This window comes from Ammospiza caudacuta, chromosome 3 (assembly GCF_027887145.1).
Source record: "Ammospiza caudacuta isolate bAmmCau1 chromosome 3, bAmmCau1.pri, whole genome shotgun sequence".
NCBI lineage: Eukaryota > Metazoa > Chordata > Aves > Passeriformes > Passerellidae > Ammospiza > Ammospiza caudacuta.
This window is the reverse complement of record NC_080595.1, coordinates 112,144,348-112,163,850: the sequence shown is the minus strand read 5'-3', so window position 1 is coordinate 112,163,850 and position 19,503 is coordinate 112,144,348. Positions and strand designations below refer to the sequence as shown.

Sequence of the window (19,503 nt, the reverse complement as noted above, 5' to 3'; positions counted from 1 at the left end):
GGATAGATTTGATGCTGGTGAAAGGTGTTGGAGAACAAGTCAGAAGATCTTTTTTTTAATCTAAAGGAACAGGTTCTTCAAGGTAAGTGAGAGACAATGAGGAGGAGGAAGCAGTACACAGGTGGTTAGAGTAACAGAGATCCCATGATACTTCTTTGGCCCACTAGGGGCTCCAAAATTTAATTTTCTTCTTTATATATTCAGATTTCCCAGATGTGCAGGAGTCAAACTCAGTAGAAGACAAATATGGGTCTTTCTTTTGGATCTTATCTACACAGTCCAACCACCCAGGTGTGAAACAGGCTATGAATCTTAGTTTAAGACCATTCATCCTTGCCCTATCATCTCTTTTTATATGCTTAATTATTATCCCTTTTTATCATTTTCACTAAAGAACATCAGAGGATGCTTGCATAGATGTTTCTGTTTCTGATTTTCTCTGCAATAAAATGCTACCAGTAATGCTGCAGCACTGGCAAGGGAGGAGCCAGTTCCCATGGTTAGTGAGCACAACAAACCTGTAGCAAATGTTCAACTTTAGCTGCAAGTCCTTTATATAAAGGACTGCACTTTGCTGCAGATTTCTGTGTCTACAGACCAAAACTCACCATCAGTATGTGATCACTGGTTTGAAGATAATTTATTTTTTTCCCCCATCATTCCTTTTTCCTGTTTTTTGCATAAATCTTGGTTTCTCATGGTGCCTGTCTCATTTTTAATCCAGGAAGCTGCTGAGAGGAGCTGACCATCAGTGCACACCACTGAATGAGCATCTCTCTGTCACCACGTGCCTTCCTGCAGCATGACAGAGCTCCATGAAGCCGTGGCTGTGGGTGACTATGACCTGGTTAAGAAGATTTTGAAGGCAGGGCGTTGTGACCCAAACCAGAAGGATGTTGACTGGCATGGCAGGACCCCCCTGCACTGGGCTGCTGCCAAAGGTAAGGGCACCCCCAGCTCTGCTGCCTCTGTGAATGGACATCATAAAAGGTGATGCTGATCACCTGTGATTGTATCTAGGCTGGCAAAATCTCAGCTTGTGTTTGGTAATTTTGTCCCTAATGTGCAAAAAAAAAAAAAAAAAAAGTTAAATATGCATTTAAATGGGAACTTTGCCTACAAAATAGTCTATGAGACTGCTGTTAAACTGATTTTTAGCTTTTTTGCTTCCATCGCACAACAATTTGCAATTTACATGATGTACACATAGGGAATGGCTGCTTTTTCCCCCTTTTCTAAGAGATGACTCCCTGAGTTTGTTTCTCATGTACACCTGTGGGAAAGAGCAGGAGGTCAAACCCACTGTATTTACACCAGGTATTTATCAAACCAATTAGAACAAAATAATAACTGCATTTTTACATTGCTCTTTATATCCCCACCTTTTGAATGAACAATGCAGGACCAGAGCTGCTTGCAGCTCCCATTTGGTCCTTCACCTTCAGAAGTGTCTGGTAAACTCAAATATCCCTTTGCAGCCCAAAAAATAGATGATGCAACAATAAATAATGTATAATTCCACACAGTGTAAAATGGGAAACTGGACCTCTACTTCTCTGTGCTACAGTATTTGTTGGGATCTCATGTCATCACATCTGTCTTTGCTCAGAAATCAAGTGTGTGATTTCCTGTTTTACACTTAAGACCATGTATCCAGCATCAAATGGATTATTAGGCATTTGAACATTAGCAAAGGGGACTGAGCTACTTAACAAAAATGATGGTGAGAAGCTGACAGAGCCTAGATGTGATTTGGAGTAGTCTAGCTCAGTCAAGGCAGTGTGAAGTGGTTTAGAAATAACTTTTTTTTTTTTTTTTTTTTGCTTCTTTAAGCAATTCCACTAGTTAGAAAAATGTGAAAGTGAATGAAGAAGCAGTAGTTTCTCCACCTGCTATCAAAAAATCTTTGTTTTAGTAAAGCTGTTCACAGATCTTCCCATTCTCAATGTTTAAATTTTATTTTGCAATTGAACTAAAAATCAAAATGAAGCAATGAAATAGCCAATTGGTCAATGACTAATTGAGATGTGCTGTTCAGAAATTAGAAAGCTTTTTGATTTGGTTGTTGTTTTTGTTGTAAATTTATCCTGGAAAATGTCGAGTTTGAGAGAAAATAACCAGCATTTTCAGTTCAGTATCCCCGATATGATAAACCAGATAGTCAGGTGGTTGAAATCTGTGTCTGAGGGAATTATGACCAGCTGTGTGTGACCCCCTTGTGCATCCCGAAGGTATAAATTGTAAAGCATCTTCTCTGCTGGCTTTGCTGCGCGTTGCCAGGGCGGTCGGACCTGGTCAGGCTCCTGGTGGATCACGGTGCCCGGCCCTGCCTGCGGAGCGATGTGGGCTGGACCGCGGCGCACTTCGCTGCCGAGGCGGGCAAGCTGCGGGTGCTCCGCGCCCTTCACTCCCTGCACGCTGCTGTGGATGCCGCCGACCTCTTCGGAGACACTCCCCGGAGGCTCGCGGAGATCTACGGACACCGGGAGTGCTGCAGATTCTTGGAAAAGTGAGTAGTGGTGGCAGGTCTCGCTGCGGCTGCAGTGAAAATTAACTTCACTGCTCCACAGAGGACCAGAACACACAAGGTGTGTTACTATCTTCCCACCCAAAGCCTGCTAAAGCCCTGACACACAAGCTGTAGTGGACGAGCAAACACGGGCCTGTCAGGGGGAAGCCGTGAGAAGACATTCTTTTATTCCCCTGCCTCCTGCGGTTTCCCTTGGTATGTTTTCAAAATCGTTACCACTTCATGACATCATTATTTTTGTAAGGATGTTGCAGAGCCGTTATTAAGCAACTGAAATAAAAGCAACAACTGGCAAGTGTTAAGCCCTTACAGTGGTGAATAGCAAATGCACGGGTTGAATTCTTTAGGAACAGCCCTCGGCAGCTGTGTGTGTGTCTGTGTGTGTATATATATTTATATGTATATCATTTGGCTTTCTTATAGTAAAGAAAAAAAGCCACCCTATTTTTTACATAATCACTATAAATTAGACCACTTAATAGGATGGTCATATAGTACTTCCAAATTTTGGGAAAATCTTTGCTGTCTTAATTGCTTACAGTTAGCACTGTGGCAGCACATGCCATAATAAATATGTTTTTTAATGGTTCCCAATTACCATTCCTGTTTTTCAGCTGTTGGCTCGGCTCACAGGTATTTTCATCCTTGCAAAGGTGTTTCCCTGGATCAGGATGCTTTACTGCAGAGGTTTGAGCTGTGTCCCATCCTTCATCTCTGTAAAGGAGTGGGACAGATCACCAGAGGCCAACCAACTTGTTCAGTGCAAGCCACGGTCCCAACACTACTTTACTTCAACACACTGCCCACAAAAGACACATGTGCCAGACCCTGGAATGCTGAGAGCTCCCAAAAGTGTTTTCTCCCTGGATTTTTCTGTGACATTAGAGTCCCATCATCATCCTTCACTGGCACCACTTCCACATTCTCAAGACTGCTTTGATACCATATATATCTTGTTTGTTGTTTTTTTAATAGGCATTTATCCAACTCAAAGTCTCCAGCTTGCCAGTGCAGCACACAAGCTGCCAAGTTTGAAATCAGGCACGGTGACAGGCAGATATCTGAGGAGGCCAGTGCCTTACAAATGCCACTTTTCATTAATCCATATAAACTTTTCTGTAGGTACTCCTGTCCTTCTGCTGTACTTCTTCAGCTTGGTTCCTGCTGAAATGCCCCATGCCCACCTTTTATCTTGACACATCAGAGTCCTTCCAGAAGAAAAGACAGCCAAACTGGGCAAAATTTCCCTGTACAGAGCCCAGAAAACTTTGTAGTGGAGGCACAAGCTCTGGTTTCCAAGCTCTGGTTTCCAAACTCTGGCTGTTGGAAGCTGCTAATAGCTTTGCATTTTAACTGCCCACCCAACACAGAATCATAGAATGGTGGGAAGGGGCCTTAAAGCTCATCTCATTCCAACCCCTTACCATGGACAGGGACCCCTTCCACTAGATCAGATTGCTCAAAGCCCTTTCCAGTGTGATAGAGCTGAACACTGCCAGAAAAGGGCATCCAGACCATCTTAGAGCTAAAGTCTTTTTGGGTTTGGAACTGACACGCTGTAATCTTCCACTATTCACCACTTTCCTTCCACACAGATGTATCAGCTCTTCTTACTTTCAGACCCTCAGTTTAAAGGCATTTAGGCAGCCAGCAGCTGATAATGAAGCTTTGCAAATTAGATTTTTTTACTACCTATCCAGTGTCTAGGTAGTAAAGCTCAGGTCGGCCAGACCTCTGAGAATGGGGCATTGTCTTCAAGTGGAGATTCTCTTTATACTCTTCTCAGCTCTTGGCATACTTAGTTTCTACACCAGAACAGGTAAATATTATCTAATCCAGAAGATGAAAGTCTGCAGACTTCTGTCCCTTGGATGAAAAATTTATAGCAATTACTTGCCTATTCAATGCTGTCTGTTTTGCACTAATCTCACCAGTAATTCCTGCCAAGTCTGTAGAATTTCCTGTGCCCTGGATGTGCTCCAGAGCCATAGGAGCAGGGGGCAGGGGAATTGGCTGGATAATGCCAAAGGGCAATGCCTGTGGCAGGCAGAGGTGCCTGGGAGAATGATTGACAGGTTGATTGCCAGAATGATTGACATCATCATCTGAGACACCTTAGCAACAGCCCATGGTGACTCAGGTCAGCTGATGAAGGGCTTTCTGAGGTGAATGACTCAGATTTAAAGTGGAAAATTCATGATTTAAGGTGGAAAACTTGTCTTTCAGAATCACATGCTGGCCTGACTCATCCCAGAGCTGCATGGCTCAGCATGGCTGGGATATCTAATGACTGGAAGATGCTTCAAATGCCCAGTCTAGAACACACGCAGAACCTGTACAATCACCTCATGGCCATAACCCAGCCTGTGGGCAGCCACAAGTTTATCACTGAGGCTCAGGAATACTTTTTAAAACCAGCCACTATCATTTATGACCACAGTGGATGCTTTCACCCTCAGACTGGCATCACATCGGCCAACTTGGAGTAAACTAGGAGGAATGGTTGTCACTTGTAGTGTAATTTCGATTACTGTCTGCTCCTTCAGATGTGCAGAAGGTCCCAGAGGTGATGTCCCCGGTCAGGCAGTGCCAAAGAGTACAAGGCAGCACTGTGTATGCCTGAGACAGAGAATTAAGAGTGTGCTTGCACAAAATACTGTGCGGCACAGAGCATCTCTGCTTTCCACACAGTAGTGTGTGTGGGATATAAATATGAGGAACATTTTGTTACACACCATCCCTGTCATATTTGGATATTTGCCTGTCATGCAAAAAGAGAAAAAAGGAAATTTTTAAAACCATCTGAGGGTCTGCACCAACTGTAGGGCTGATGTGCATATCTACATAGGCTATGAGCATCCAAATCCTTCATTAATCCAAATTCAGCCCCCTCTAGCACCATGTGACCCTTGCATGCTGTTTGTTGGTCCCCAGGTGTTGCCAGCTGCCTTCCTGGGCCAGGCCACGGAATTATGCTGAGGACTGCACCCACATGGAAATATGACATGTATCAACATGTAAATATTATTAACTTGCAAATATTAGGAATATTCCGCTGCTGAGTATCAGTACCATTCACTGAGGTTTGCATGAACATGCAAAAGTTAGGAAACAGCTGCTTTCAAAACAGCTGCTTCTGAATAGCAAATGCGTATTTTACATTAGATTTGGCTTGCATGAAAAAGGCTTTACTCTTGATGCTATGAGACCTACCAAAAAAGGCACAGAGCCCATGTCTGCTGCCAGCCTCTCTGCAAAGTGCCAGCTGTTGAAATTGTACCCAAGGGTCCTGCTGTCTAAGATCAGGGCATATATATACTAATGTGTAAATAAATAAAGGAATCTTTATATTTAAAAGTTTTATAGAAAAAGGTTTCTTGCCCTTGGGAGCAGATACTTAATAGAAGACAATAGGGTAGTTCAGTTGGAAGGGATCTACTGCTAGTCCTATGTCCTGACCACTTCAGGACTGACCAGAATTTAAAGCATCTTAAGAAGGCCCAAATACCTCTTAAACACCCGCAGCTGTGGGGCATCAACCACCACTGTCAAACATAGGCCCTGTGGAGACCTTAGAGCACCTTTCAGTACCTGAAGGGAGCCTACAAGAGAGCTGGAGAGGAACTTTGGACAAGGGCATGGACAAGGGGGAATGGCCTGGGTAGGTAGGATTAGATATATTAGGAATCAATTCTTGACTGTGAGGCTGGTGAGGCCCTGGCACAGGTTGCCCAGAGAAGCTGCAGCTGCCCCATCCCTGGAAGTGTCCAAGGCCAAGCTGGGTGGGGCTTTGAGCAGCCTGGTCTAGGGGAAGGTGTCCCTGTCCATGGCAGAAGGTATGGAATGAGATAATGTCCCTTCGAGCTGAAACCATTCTGTGATTCTATGACATGGAAAGCCCACGTGATGAGATCCATCAATATGGAGCTGCTGACTTTGCTCTGTGCTGGCAGCTAGAACAGCATTGCACTCATGTGACAGAAATGCTCTCTTACAGAAAAGAAGGATTTTTCCTGATATTGGATGGTTTTTCTGACAGAGATTCCTGAATCCTGAGTGTCTACAAAATCAGAGCCCTGCAGGAGGAGGAAAGGGTTGGTCTTCTCCTTGGCAAGATTTACACTTGGAATGTCCATGTCTGGATGCAGGCAGTGCTGGGGCCCAGGGGCTCCCTGTGAGGGGAGGTTGGGGCTGCACCATGCTAGACACACTGTGGTCTTTCTCAATTGTGGGTGGCATCAGGGTTTTGACCTGACTGAGACACAAGCCCTGAGCCCCCAGATGGGCACCCGTGAACAGAGATGTGTGTGCTGTGCTCACTCTTGGTTTCTCTCCCAGAGCAGAGGTGGAGAGCAGGAACTACTGCAGGAAAGCTGCTCTGAGAAAAATCCCCTTAGACCAGAGAGATGAAGACTGGGAACTCAAGAAAGAAGAGCTTAAGAAAAATCCACCATGTTTTTGGGAGAAGGGTACAGCCTCTATTCTAAAGAAAAATGGGGGGAAAAGGGGGAAGCAGTAGTGTTTGGTGCCTGTTTGGTGCCCCTGAGCACTTGCAATGCAGAGCAAAGGCACTGGCAGACTTCAGGTGGATCTGTAGTGTGATATTTGTGTGAACAGAATAAGCAGAAGGCTACAAGAGTGCATCCTTAGAGACATGCTGTAAATAATCTCCTTAAGAGCTAGAAGAGCTTCAGCCTCTCTGTGTGTTTCTATGTATCTGATCTCTAAAATAAAAACAATTGAAGGATATGTTTAAATATACCAATACTGTAAATCACTGCAATGTTTAGAGTTCCTGCAATGGCAGTTACACATATTGCCAGGGAAAAAAATAGTCTTGATCCTACCTGATTCACAAAAGCATCTTGGATTGTGGTTCTGCTTGCTCTGCTGATGTCTGTGGCCTTTGCATCTTTACTTCTGTCACTGAGTCAACCAGGAGGCTCTACATGGACTTGCAGCCTCTGGTGATGCCTGTCTCATTTCTTGGAAGTGAGATGTACTTGCTTCTTCTGGATAAAGCTGAGATATTAATGCTAAGCTTTCACTTGACACATGGGTCCAACAGCCTGAATCTTCCATTCCTGGCCCAGTAAAAGGGAAAATATGCTCCTTCCTTGCTGCTTTCAGACAGCTGTGACTACCAAGGGTACTGGAGCACTGCCTTTTTTTAGCATTGTCCCCAGCCATATTCATGTTTCTGCAAATAGAAAGGGTGTGCAAGTGTTATTGAGTTCTGCTTCTGCTCATCAATGCTTTCCATGGCAAAAGCATTTTTAACACTTTCACTTCTCAGTCATAAAGACTTGGAATGTGACTCAGAGTGGTTTTCTATACTGTACCAGCACAGGGCAGCCCTTCCCATTGAGTTCTGACACCTGTCATGTGTCAGCTTCCTCAGGCTGGGCACATCCTGCATCTGTCCCCATGGGCTGTGCAGGGTGGTTGTGCTGATGGACACCCTGTCCCCTGCAGTGCCAGCTGAGTGGGGCTGGTGCACAGGAGTGGGATTCTGTGCTGGCTGTCACATTTTCATGGGGATGGAAGGAGGGATCTGCAGTGTGATTCAGTGGGACTGTGGTGTTTTATGTGGTGATTTTTGCAGGCTGGATTTTGCCTGCTGAGTCTTGAGGCATGTGAGATTGGGAGGGATAGATGTTGCACAAGATGTAGAGTATGAGATGGATCTTCCAGGGCTTTCCTGCAAAAGTGGTTGGGATTGTCATGTTAAAGGATGAAGATCATGAAGAGCAGCAGGGGAAGAAGGGATGTGTGGCTTTTTGTCCTTTCAAGGTCTCTCCCAGGGGAGATGTGTCCAGAAGAGATGCTTACAATCTGCCTTTGGACCTGAGCTGCTGGTAGAAGTGACCAGTTCAGGTTCTGCTCCATTCTGCATGTTTCACCTGCTGTGGTGGGTTGACCTCAGGAGCAGCTAGATGCCCACCCAGCTGTTCCTTCACTGTCACCCTTAAATGGGGTGGAAAATAGGATGGAAAGCTGATGGATCGAGAAAAATACAGTGAAATCACTAACCAGTTACTCTCACAGATGAAACAGACTTGATGTGCAGAAAATGAATTTATTTACCTACTAAAAGTACAATAGGATGATGAGAAATAAACACAAACTAGAACCCGCCGCCTCCACCACCCTTTCATCTGAAGCTCAACTTCCCTTCTTCATCTCCAGCTCCTCCACCTCCTCTTCCACAGCAGCACAGGGGGAAGGAAAATGAAATTGCAGTCAGTTCACAGTGAGTTGTCTTCTCCACTCCCTTTTCATGCTGTTTCCCTGATCCAGAACAAAACTTGGGTATTTCACTGAGCCAGAGTGCAGTGGGAAAAGCCAAGCTCATCTCCAGATGAGAGCAGGCCAGGAGAGCAGTCCCACAGAGCAGGCAATCCTGTCCTTGCAGGCAGTGGGGCACAGAGGACACGCAGGGCTGGAGTGGGCAGGGGGCTCTGCAGCCCCTGAGCTCCCGGGGCTGTTCCTGCCTCGCTCTTTGTGGCTCAGTGACCACCTCTGGGGAGTGACAGGGCTCAGCGTGTTCACACTGAGCTGTCAGCCACTGCCAGGCACTCATACAGCCCATAATATATCACACAGAAGGAAAGGTAAACCAAAATACAGAGAAACCCTGCAGTTGATTTCCATTGTTTCCATCAGAAAATGCCAGAGCATTTGGTGGCCAGTTTGCAGTATTTTAACACACTTTTACGGCCAGCCCCTGTACCAGGTCTAAATAACTTTGTTACTGACAATAATTAAACTCAAATAATTATCTACATGAATTTATAATTGAAAATATATGGTGTAAGTCACATTAATTTAGTTCATAGTATTTGAATTATATATTTTTAATATCAGTGATGAGAACATTTGTATCATGTACAATGCTTGGAAAGTTGCACTAGAGATTAAACTACTTGTTTTCTATAATGTAGTATTACCATTTTGCATGAGCTCCAGATTTTATTACAGTCCCTAACTCATGCAAACCTTGCGTTTTACACTTCTTTCTAAGGGAAGAATCTTTAGCAGTGCCTTTTCTAATTTGGGGTTGCTGAAAACCAGAACAAGGGAGTGAAGACCCGGAAAAATGTACTGAAATACTAAAATGAGAAATGTCATATGATTTAACTTCTTTGTGACATAAACCATATTTAAGACCAAACATACAAAGTTGATGCTGTACACCACTAAGAAGGAGAAAATAGATTTCATGGCTCTGATGTGGGCATCCATGCTGAGGTCCTTCATGGAGTTGGTCTGCATCGTGCACTTGTGTCTCCAGAGAGAAAAGAGAAGGAAAACAGCAGAAAAGATGACTGCCATGAATGAAGCAGCATATTCAAAGCCAGCGAGAAAAAAAGAAGGGAAAAAATGTTTATCCATTTTGATATTTGCTGTCCCAAAGTTTCCTTGTCCTGTGGAATTGCTGTTGCAGTGCGGTGTATCAGCGACATCATAGGCAACAATGCCAACAGCCAAAGCTAAAATCCCTGATCCCAACAAGAGCCAGGGCACCATCCTGTCAATTTTTAATTTCAGGTAGATGAAGAACCTGTTCCTGAAAGTGGCAATTTTTATACAATAAAAACCACAAAGAGAGGCTGAAAACCACAAGTTGCAATGATCAAAAAAGGCTTGAAAAAATACAGCTAGTTGAAGTATGGTATGAACATAAAGGTAATTGGGATAAATAAAGGAAAGAAATTTATATATCCAGGCAATGCACAAATACCAAAACCTGGAGCATCCCAGCAGCAGCAAGATCTTCTCATTAGAGTTCAAAGTTTTCTTTTTGACACAGGCAATGCAAAGCACACAAACGATGAAAGCATTGATCCACATGCCAGCAAATGCCTCCAGGGTGATGATGGACACATTCAAGACCCCATATGAAGTGACATTGTATTGCTGTGTGGGATGACAAGCTTCCATGGTGTGAGCTGGTGATCAGAGCTGTGCTGGCCAAGGGGGCTGTGGCAGCAGAGCCTGAGGCAGGTCAGTGGCTGCTCTTGGTGGAGTGTCAGGGATGGCAACAGGAGCTTTATAGAGCTGCTGCTGCTGCTGCTGCTGGGGGGGTTTGGTGTCGCTGCTGTGGGCACAGGGCAGGTGCAGGGATGTAAATGTGCTGGGTATCCCCTTACCCGGGGCCACTCTTGACTATTTGAATGTTGGTTTGGGGGGGCTGTGCTGGGTGTCACAAAGAGCAGAGATGTTTTTCTGTGGTGTTTTGATTTTGAGACTGATGCCTGTTTGATCAGTGTCAGGCTTGAGGATCTGAGTTCTTCTATTCCTTTGTCATCTACTATGTCCAATTTTTTTTTGATTGCATTAATTTTAAAATGTTATTTATTTTGTATTTTTTTTTGCATTTATGATGGGCAGACTATATGCCTTGAGGGAATTTTTGATTTCCTGATAATGCCTGTTCTCTGCTTAAGGCTTTGATATGAGTTTCCTCCTCTTTTTCTGAATTAATAGAAAACACTCTGTGGGGTTGTTGGGGTTTTTTTCCTTGTTTGTTTGCTTGCTTGATTGCTTCTTTCTTCTCCTCTCCATGTCTTTGTGAATAGAAGTTATTTCTATTACAACCTGTATATAGTTGAACTGTCTGTGCTGGGACTGTGCAGGACCACACATGGCTGAATTTTGGGCTCAGCTCTGCATGGGTAATCTGGCCTTTTGAAAACAAAAAAATATAAAATCACTATCTCAAATACCAGATTTTCAATGCATGGAATGTGTGGATTTGGTCTTTAAAACCCAGGGTCTGCTTTTAGTTCAAAGCCATCCCCTCCAGTGTCATTGGAGAAGGGGAGAGATTCACCAAGACTTTGTATCTGCCACCCTCTGTGGAGACTGTGAGGTCTTGGGAAAAGGAAATATTGTTGTGATTAAGATGTTACTGTGGTTTAAAACGTTGTTTCTCTCATTTCATGAACAGGAACAAATCTTTTTGAAGGTGATAATATGAAAAATACACACCTGGCGCTGAGTATGCAGTAAATTGTTCCTCTGAGCCAGAGCTGGTGAAAGAAATTAACAGTTAGATTCTGTTCTGTTGATGTTGGAATTATTTAATTTTACATGACCTGCTGTGGATTGTTAAACTTGGACACCTGCCAGACCCTCAATCCTCTTTTTCACTCTTGCTCTGCAACAGTTCAAGAGGGAAAATAGAAGATGGAAAACTCATGGGTTGAGATAAAGATGGGGAGATCCAGTTACTGTCATGGAGAAAACAGACTCAAATTTCAAAATATTAATATAATTTATTGCTGTTTGAATATAGAGTAGGATGGTGAGGAACAAGCACAAAACTAGAGAACTGTCCTTCCACCCTTCTTCATCACAGCTCAAAATTCACTCTTTCATTCCCAGCTTCTCCACCTCCTCCCCAACATGGTGCAGGGTGACATTGAATAGGCGTTGCAGTCAGTCCATAAAAAGGTTTCTCTTCCACCCCTTCCTCTTCACTCTGTCTTCCCTGCTAGAGTGTGGACCCCATCTGAGGTCTGCAGTCCTTCAGGATCAGATGTCTCCAATATGGGCGCTCCTCAGACTGCAAGTTCTTCAAGATACAGCCACCCCACCCAGTGTAACAAGTGATAATATTGCAAAAAACAGAGACACAGCAGAAAGAAATATAAACCCAAACACAAATAAACCTGATGCTGAGTACAGTAATTTTTCAATCAGCAATTGCCAAAGCGCTTGAGGAAGATTTGCAGTACAATTATTGCCCCTTTGTAACCAGCCCACATACCAGATCTAAATGAATTTGTTATTGACAAGAATTGAACTCAAAGAATTACCAAAATGAAGTACTAGCAATAATCTAATTCATACTTATTTGACTCAAAGAATTTGAAATATTTATTCTTAACTTCAGTGCTAAAGAAAGAACATCTGTATCATCTACACTGCCCAGAGAGTTGCCCTAGAGATAAATTGACTTGTGTCTTATAATGAAATATCAAGATTTTGTGTGAGATCAAGCTTTTATTACACTTCCTACTTCATGCAATCCTTGCACTTGACACAGGATATAATCCTTATCAGTGTCTTTTCCAGTTTGGGATTGCTGAAAATCACAATAAGGGAATGAACACCTGGAAAAGCGTACAGAAATATTAAACTAAGAAGTGCCACATATTTTTCTTCCTTTGTTGAAGGAATTAGTGACAGAATCAAAAATATAAAGTTAATACTATACATTATAAAAAAGGAGAGAATAGATTTCATGGCTTTGATGTGGGCATCCATGCTGAGGCTGTTCATGGAGTTTTTCTGCATCTTGCATTTGTGTCTCCAGAGAGAAAAGAGAAGGAGAAGGGCAGAAGAGATGACTACTGTGAAAGATGTGACAAATCCCAAGCCATAGATAAAATATATCTGGAAAAAATTTTCACCCATTTTGTCACTAACTTTTGAAAAATTTCCTTGCCCAGTGGAATTGTGGTTGATACTGAGCTCTGTAACAGCGATATCATAGGCAATGATGCCGATAGCCAAGGCGGAAAGCAAAGATGCCAACAAAAGCCAAGGCACAATCCTGTCTGTTTTTAATTTCAGGTAGATGAAGAACCTGTTCCTGAAAGTGGCAATTTTTATACAATAAAAAACACAAAGACAGGCAGAAACCCACAAGTTGGAACAATTAGAAAAGCTTTGAAAAAGTACAATTAGTTGAAATGTGGGTTGAACAAAAAGGAAATTTGGATAAGTTGTTGAAAGGGAGCAATATACCCATGAGAAGCACAAATACCAAAACCTGGAGCATCCCAGCAGCAGCAAGATCTTCTCATTAGAGTTCAGGGTTTTCTTTTTGACCCAGCCAATGCAAAGCACACAAACGAGGAAGGCATTGATCCACATGCCAGGAAATGCCTCCAGGGTGATGATGGCCAAAGCCATGGCCCCATATGAAGTAACCTTGGGTTGCCGTGAAGGGTGACAAGCTTCCATGGTGTGAGCTGGTGATCAGAGCTGTGCTGGCCAAGGGGGCTGTGGCAGCAGAGCCTGAGGCAGGTCAGTGGCTGCTCTTGGTGGAGTGTCAGGGATGGCAACAGGAGCTTTATAGAGCTGCTGCTGCTGCTGCTGCTGGGGGGGTTTTGGTGCCGCTGCTGTGGGCACAGGGCAGGTGCAGGGATGTAAATGTGCTGGGTATCCCCTTACCCGGGGCCACTCTTGACTATTTGAATGTTGGTTTGGGGGGGCTGTGCTGGGTGTCACAAAGAGCGGAGATGTTTTTCTGTGGTGGAGAGTGTTTTGATTTTGAGACTGATCCCTGTTTGATGTGAAAGACAGAGCTTTTCTCTTGCCCCCTGTCATTGAGGTGGCATAGAATAACCCCTGAGTGCTGGCCCTGCCCTTTCCTGACTGCTGTATCTTCTGAACTGAACCCTCTCCTGAACACGTGTATCATCTACCTGGAGATGATAAAAAAATTAACAAAAAAACATTACCCTGGCAAAAATTAACCCTGTCTTGGTCAGAACCAGGATAAAATATTACAATAACAGGATCACACTGTGACTGTGGCTTGGAATCAGCTCAGCATGAGGAATGTGGTACCTTAAAAAACTAAAGGTGTATATAAATCAGAATCTCCAGTGCTGAGTTTTCAGATCAAGGAAATAGGGATCAGGTGCTTGAAAGACAGGAGTCTGCTTTTTGTTCAAATCCATGCCCTCTGGCACCACTGAGGAATGGGAAGGATTCTGCAAGGTATTGTATCTACCAGCTTATGTGCATTTTCTGTGTGTCCTTGTGCATCTCAAAATGCATCAGACTGCTAATTTTATGCATATGGAAGGACACACAGCTCTATTAGGATCTGAGGGACATGACACACAGCCCATATTGCTTCCATCTGAGTTTGGTTTAGGCTGAAAATCTTCCCTCTCCAGAATACTTCATTTTATAGGAAATCCAAGAGTATTACCCTTAGTTAGCTAACTGGTTAGGCTGTTAGTTGTTCAGTTTCTTCTGAGAAAATCTATTCCATCCATAACTGGCCTTCTATGTGCAGATGGCCATAATTGTTTCAGAATCCTGAAAGCAAAATGAAATCTCTTCAGGGCAGGTATCATGAACTTGTTATGGAAATATAAATTCAAATCCAAAAGCCTCCTAGCCCCAGAAGGTGGTTTAGCATGTTATCAAGTGGCTTTAATTATTTGTTTGCTTGTTTCTCGGCAATTACTGTTTAAGGAGAGTTGGTAGTTGGGTGAGGCAGCCTGCTAGTATGTATGGTCTTTGGAAAAAGTCATACTGCAGTGATTGAGAGGTTGCTCTGCCCTAAATGTTGGAATCTCTCAGTTCAGAAGCAGGGAGGAAGGTTTTTGCAGGTGAGATGAGCAATGCACACCTGGCACTGGGTGTGAGGTAAAATAACCCTCTGAGTGTGAGCTGGTAAAATAAATGACCAGTTCAGGTTCTGCTCTGTTCATGCTGGTGTGAAGGAAACTTTCCTGTCTCACCACCCAGGAGGCCTCTGACAGTCACGCCCCAGCACCAGAGACTGTCACTGCAGGCACCAAAGCCCCTTCACCGTGGGCAGCTGCTCCACTCCGCTCCCTGCACACACCACGCTCACAGCCAGACCAGGTTTCCTCTCCAGCTTGGCACTGGCTTTCCCATAGTGGAATCTCAGGCCTCTGGATCTTTCAAGCACTTTAGTCATGGCACAGTAGCACAGAGGCAGCTCAAGCTGGGTGCCTCTGAGGAGGTAAGCCAAACAATTGGATCCCTGGGATTTTGTGTCCTTCCTGTCTGTGCACATGATGACTGGGGTGTCCTGAGTGTCCAGTCAGCTGGCTGGTGCCACAGGTCCCTGTGCCCTTTGCTGTGCAAGGCCTGGCACCATGCTTGGGACTCCCAGCACTTCCCCACAACCTGCAGCTCCCTCCCATTGCAGCTGCTCCCTGAGCTGTCTGCCCTGAATGTGTTCCTGCCCACTGGAACTATTTCACATTTCACTCTCATGGGGAGCTGTCCTCGGGCAGCTCTCAGAGCCCCACTCAGTCACTCCTTGACTCTCACTCTGGAATAGGACAGGGCTGACAAATAAGGTGGAACTGCTCATGAGTCAAGACAAAGACAGGGGAATCACTCCGCAATTATTCTCACAGACAAAACAGACTTGAGACAGGGAAAATCAGTGCAATTTATTGCCAATTGAAAACAGAGTAGGATGATGTAGAACATGCACACAACTAGAATATTTGCTCTTCACTCCCCAGTAATCTCAGGCTCGATTTAACTCATTTAGACATTCTCTAGCACCTCCTCTCCTCAGGAGCACAGGAGGACAGGGAATGTTGTTGTCAGTTCATAAAACATTGTCTCCTTCATTTTTCTCCTGCTCCAGCATGGCTCTCTCTCATGGCCTGCAGTCCTTCAGGACTTCTCTTTTCCTAGAGGAGCCACAATGGTCGCTGATGAGATGAGCGATGTCTGGATTTGGGACCATTGGAGTGCCTGGAATTGGCTTTTCCCAGCATGGGACAACCTTGACCTCACCTGATTGAGACCCAACAGGCCCCAGCTGTAGCTCCTGGCCCAGGCACCCCGTACATCTGCTTGTGGGTCGCTGTGAGATGAAGCTGTGGCTTCATTCCACGCTGCCCCTTGCACAAAACCCACCTTCCTGGGGCTGTAAGTGAGCCAGAGTGCAGTGGGAAAAGCCAAGCTCATCTCCAGGTGAGAGCAGGCCAGGAGAGCAGTCCCACAGAGCAGGCAATCCTGTCCTTGCAGGCAGTGGGGCACAGAGGACACGCAGGGCTGGAGTGGGCAGGGGGCTCTGCAGCCCCTGAGCTCCCCGGGGCCGTTCCTGCCTCGCTCTTTGTGGCTCAGTGACCACCTCTGGGGAGTGACAGGGCTCAGCGTGTTCACACTGAGCTGTCAGCCACTGCCAGGCACTCATACAGCCCATAATATGTGCCACAGCACAGGGCCACAGCAGAAGGAAAGGTAAACCAAAATTGAGATTAAGCTGTTGTTTCATTCAGTCTATTCAATGAGTGAAAATCATAATTTTTGAGGCAGGTTTGCAGCATGATTATTGTCCTTTTGCATCTACCAACTGTACACATTCTAAACAACTTTGCTACGTAAAATAATTTGATTCCAAGAGCTGTTTTAATTAAATTCAAATATAAATTCATTTGTGTCCTACTCATATTAGTTTAAAGAGTTTGAATTGTATATTCTTACCATCTATGCTGAACTTCTCTACAATCTATTCTGCCTGGGATTTGCAATGAACATTAATTCAAATTGTTTTCTCTAAAGATATTTTGCATGAGCTCCAGCATTTGTTACAGTTTCTACCTCATGCAAAACTTGCACTTCACACAAGAGAGAATCCTAAGAAGCGTCTTTTCCAGCTTGGGATTGCTGAGAATGAGAAAAAGGGAATGAACACCTGGAAAAGCATATTGAATTAATTGAGCAAGAACTAGCACGTGACTTTGGTACGCCATTGAATAAACTAGAGTCAAGATCAAAAACATGAAGTTGATGCTGTACATTATGAAGAAGGAGAGGACAGATTTCATGGCTCTGATGTGGGCATCCATGCTGAGGCTGTTCATGGAGTTTGTCTGCATCTTGCACTTGTGTCTCCAGAGAGAAAAGAGAAGGAAAACAGCAGAAATAATGACTACCATGAAGGAAGTGGTGAATAAAAATCCAATGAGAAAATAAAGAGGGAATAAAAGTTTCTCTCTTCCAATAGCTGTTTTCGAAAGGCTTTCTTGGCTGGTGAAATTGAGGTTTCTACAGACAGTTTTATCAATAGTGTTGTAGACAAAAATTCCAGTAATCAGGGAGAACATCACTGACCCCAACAGAAGCCATGGCACCATCATGTCAATTTTTCCTTTCAGGTGGCTGAAGAACCTGTTCCTGAAATTGGCAATTTTTATACAATAGAAACCACAAAGACAGGCAGAAACCAACAAGCTGGAACAATTAAAAAAGCTGTAAGAACCTTGAAGTAGTTGAAATATGGGATGGACCAGAAGGTAATAGGGAAAAATCTCTGTGACAAAGACATATATCCACGAGAAACACAAACACCAAAACCTGGAGAATCCCAGCAGTAGCAAGATCTTCTCATTAGAGTTCAAGGTTTTCTTTTTGACCCAGCCAATGCAAAGCACACAAATGATGAAAGCATTGATCCACATGCCAGGAAATGCCACCAGGGTGGTGATGGCCAAAGCCATAGGCCCGTATGAACTGACATTGGATTGCTGTGCAAAGGGAGAAGCTTCCATGGTGTGAGCTGGTGATCAGAGCTGTGCTGGCCAAGGGGGCTGTGGCAGCAGAGCCTGAGGCAGGTCAGTGGCTGCTCTTGGTGGAGTGTCAGGGATGGCAACAGGAGCTTTATAGAGCTGCTGCTGCTGCTGCTGGGGGGGTTTGGTGCCGCTGCTGTGGGCACAGGGCAGGTGCAGGGATGTAAATGTGCTGGGTATCCCCTTACCCGGGGCCACTCTTGACTATTTGAATGTTGGTTTGGGGAGGCTGTGCTGGGTGTCACAAAGAGCGGAGATGTTTTTCTGTGGTGCAGAGTGTTTTGATTTTGATACTGATCCCTGTTTGATCAGTGTCAGGCTTCAGGATCTGGGTTTTTCTTTCCCTTCATAACCTCCAATAAAGAATTCAGTTTTGGATGTGTTAATTCAAAACTATTCTTTATTTTGTTATTTTTTTAAATAATGGTGGGCAAAGCATTGGCTTGAGCGAATTTTAATTTCCTGATATTCCTGTTGTCTGCCTTATGCTTTGATGTGGGTTTCCTCTACGGTTTTGCTGATAGAAGAAAAACATAGTATAGGATAGGCAATTTCCTTCCTTCCTTCCTTCCTTCCTTCCTTCCTTCCTTCCTTCCTTCCTTCCTTCCTTCCTTCCTTCCGACACTTCCTTCCTTCCGACACTTCCTTCCTTCCGACACTTCCTTCCTTCCGACACTTCCTTCCGACACTTCCTTCCTTCCGACACTTCCTTCCTTCCTTCCTTCCTTCCGACACTTCCTTCCTTCCTTCCGACACTTCCTTCCTTCCTTCCGACACTTCCTTCCTTCCGACACTTCCTTCCTTCCTTCCGACACTTCCTTCCTTCCGACACTTCCTTCCTTCCGACACTTCCTTCCTTCCTTCCGACACTTCCTTCCTTCCTTCCGACACTTCCTTCCTTCCTTCCTTCCTTCCTTCCTTCCTTCCTTCCTTCCTTCCTTCCTTCCTTCCGACACTTCCTTCCTTCCTTCCTTCCCTCCTTCCTTCCGACACTTCCCTCCTTCCGACACTTCCTTCCTTCCGACACTTCCTTCCGACACTTCCTTCCGACACTTCCTTCCTTCCTTCCGACACTTCCTTCCTTCCTTCCGACACTTCCTTCCTTCCTTCCTTCCTTCCTTCCTTCCTTCCTTCCTTCCTTCCTTCCGACACTTCCTTCCGACACTTCCTTCCGACACTTCCTTCCTTCCGACACTTCCTTCCTTCCGACACTTCCTTCCGACACTTCCTTCCTTCCTTCCTTCCTTCCTTGCTTCCTTCCTTCCTTCCTTCCTTCCTTCCTTCCTTCCGACACTTCCTTCCTTCCGACACTTCCTTCCGACACTTCCTTCCTTCCTTCCGACACTTCCTTCCGACGCTTCCTTCCGACACTTCCTTCCTTCCTTCCTTCCTTCCTTCCTTCCTTCCTTCCTTCCTTCCTTCCTTCCTTCCTTCCGACACTTCCTTCCTTCCGACACTTCCTTCCTTCCTTCCTTCCTTCCTTCCTTCCTTCCTTCCTTCCGACACTTCCTTCCGACACTTCCTTCCTTCCGACACTTCCTTCCGACACTTCCTTCCTTCCTTCCTTCCTTCCTTCCTTCCTTCCTTCCTTCCTTCCTTCCTTCCTTCCTTCCTTCCTTCCTTCCTTCCTTCCGATACTTCCTTCCTTCCTTCCTTCCT

General features: G+C 44.7%; 4 protein-coding genes across 4 annotated transcripts; 1 reads left to right on the top strand and 3 right to left on the bottom strand.

Annotated features, from left to right (window-relative positions):
- The first annotated feature begins 49 nt into the window (after positions 1-49).
- ANKRD66 (ankyrin repeat domain 66) lies at positions 50-7,049 on the top strand. Its single transcript, XM_058802726.1, has 4 exons — positions 50-82; positions 725-941; positions 2,281-2,509; positions 6,869-7,049. The coding sequence occupies exons 2-4, from the start codon at positions 803-805 to the stop codon at positions 7,047-7,049; spliced, it is 549 nt and encodes a 182-aa protein (XP_058658709.1). The 5' UTR covers positions 50-82; positions 725-802.
- A 2,465-nt stretch (positions 7,050-9,514) lies between these two features.
- LOC131556065 (taste receptor type 2 member 40-like) lies at positions 9,515-10,474 on the bottom strand. The gene has a single exon (XM_058802462.1). The coding sequence runs from the start codon at positions 10,472-10,474 to the stop codon at positions 9,515-9,517; it is 960 nt and encodes a 319-aa protein (XP_058658445.1).
- A 2,079-nt stretch (positions 10,475-12,553) lies between these two features.
- Positions 12,554-13,507, bottom strand: LOC131556016 (taste receptor type 2 member 9-like). The gene has a single exon (XM_058802396.1). The coding sequence runs from the start codon at positions 13,505-13,507 to the stop codon at positions 12,554-12,556; it is 954 nt and encodes a 317-aa protein (XP_058658379.1).
- Positions 13,508-16,872: 3,365 nt separating this feature from the next.
- On the bottom strand, positions 16,873-17,826 carry LOC131556052 (taste receptor type 2 member 9-like). Its single transcript, XM_058802442.1, has one exon. The coding sequence runs from the start codon at positions 17,824-17,826 to the stop codon at positions 16,873-16,875; it is 954 nt and encodes a 317-aa protein (XP_058658425.1).
- Positions 17,827-19,503: the final 1,677 nt, after the last annotated feature.

Excerpts from the sequence above, each read along its gene's own strand:
- LOC131556052 (XM_058802442.1), bottom strand. The coding sequence starts at position 17,826 with ATGGAAGCTTCTCCCTTTGCACAGCAATCCAATGTCAGTTCATACGGG.
- LOC131556016 (XM_058802396.1), bottom strand. The coding sequence starts at position 13,507 with ATGGAAGCTTGTCACCCTTCACGGCAACCCAAGGTTACTTCATATGGG.
- LOC131556065 (XM_058802462.1), bottom strand. The coding sequence starts at position 10,474 with ATGGAAGCTTGTCATCCCACACAGCAATACAATGTCACTTCATATGGG.
- ANKRD66 (XM_058802726.1), top strand. The coding sequence starts at position 803 with ATGACAGAGCTCCATGAAGCCGTGGCTGTGGGTGACTATGACCTGGTT. Across the intron at positions 942-2,280 it reads GCACTGGGCTGCTGCCAAAG|GGCGGTCGGACCTGGTCAGG; the intron begins GTAAGGGCACCC and ends GCGCGTTGCCAG. Across the intron at positions 2,510-6,868 it reads TGCTGCAGATTCTTGGAAAA|AGCAGAGGTGGAGAGCAGGA; the intron begins GTGAGTAGTGGT and ends TTTCTCTCCCAG.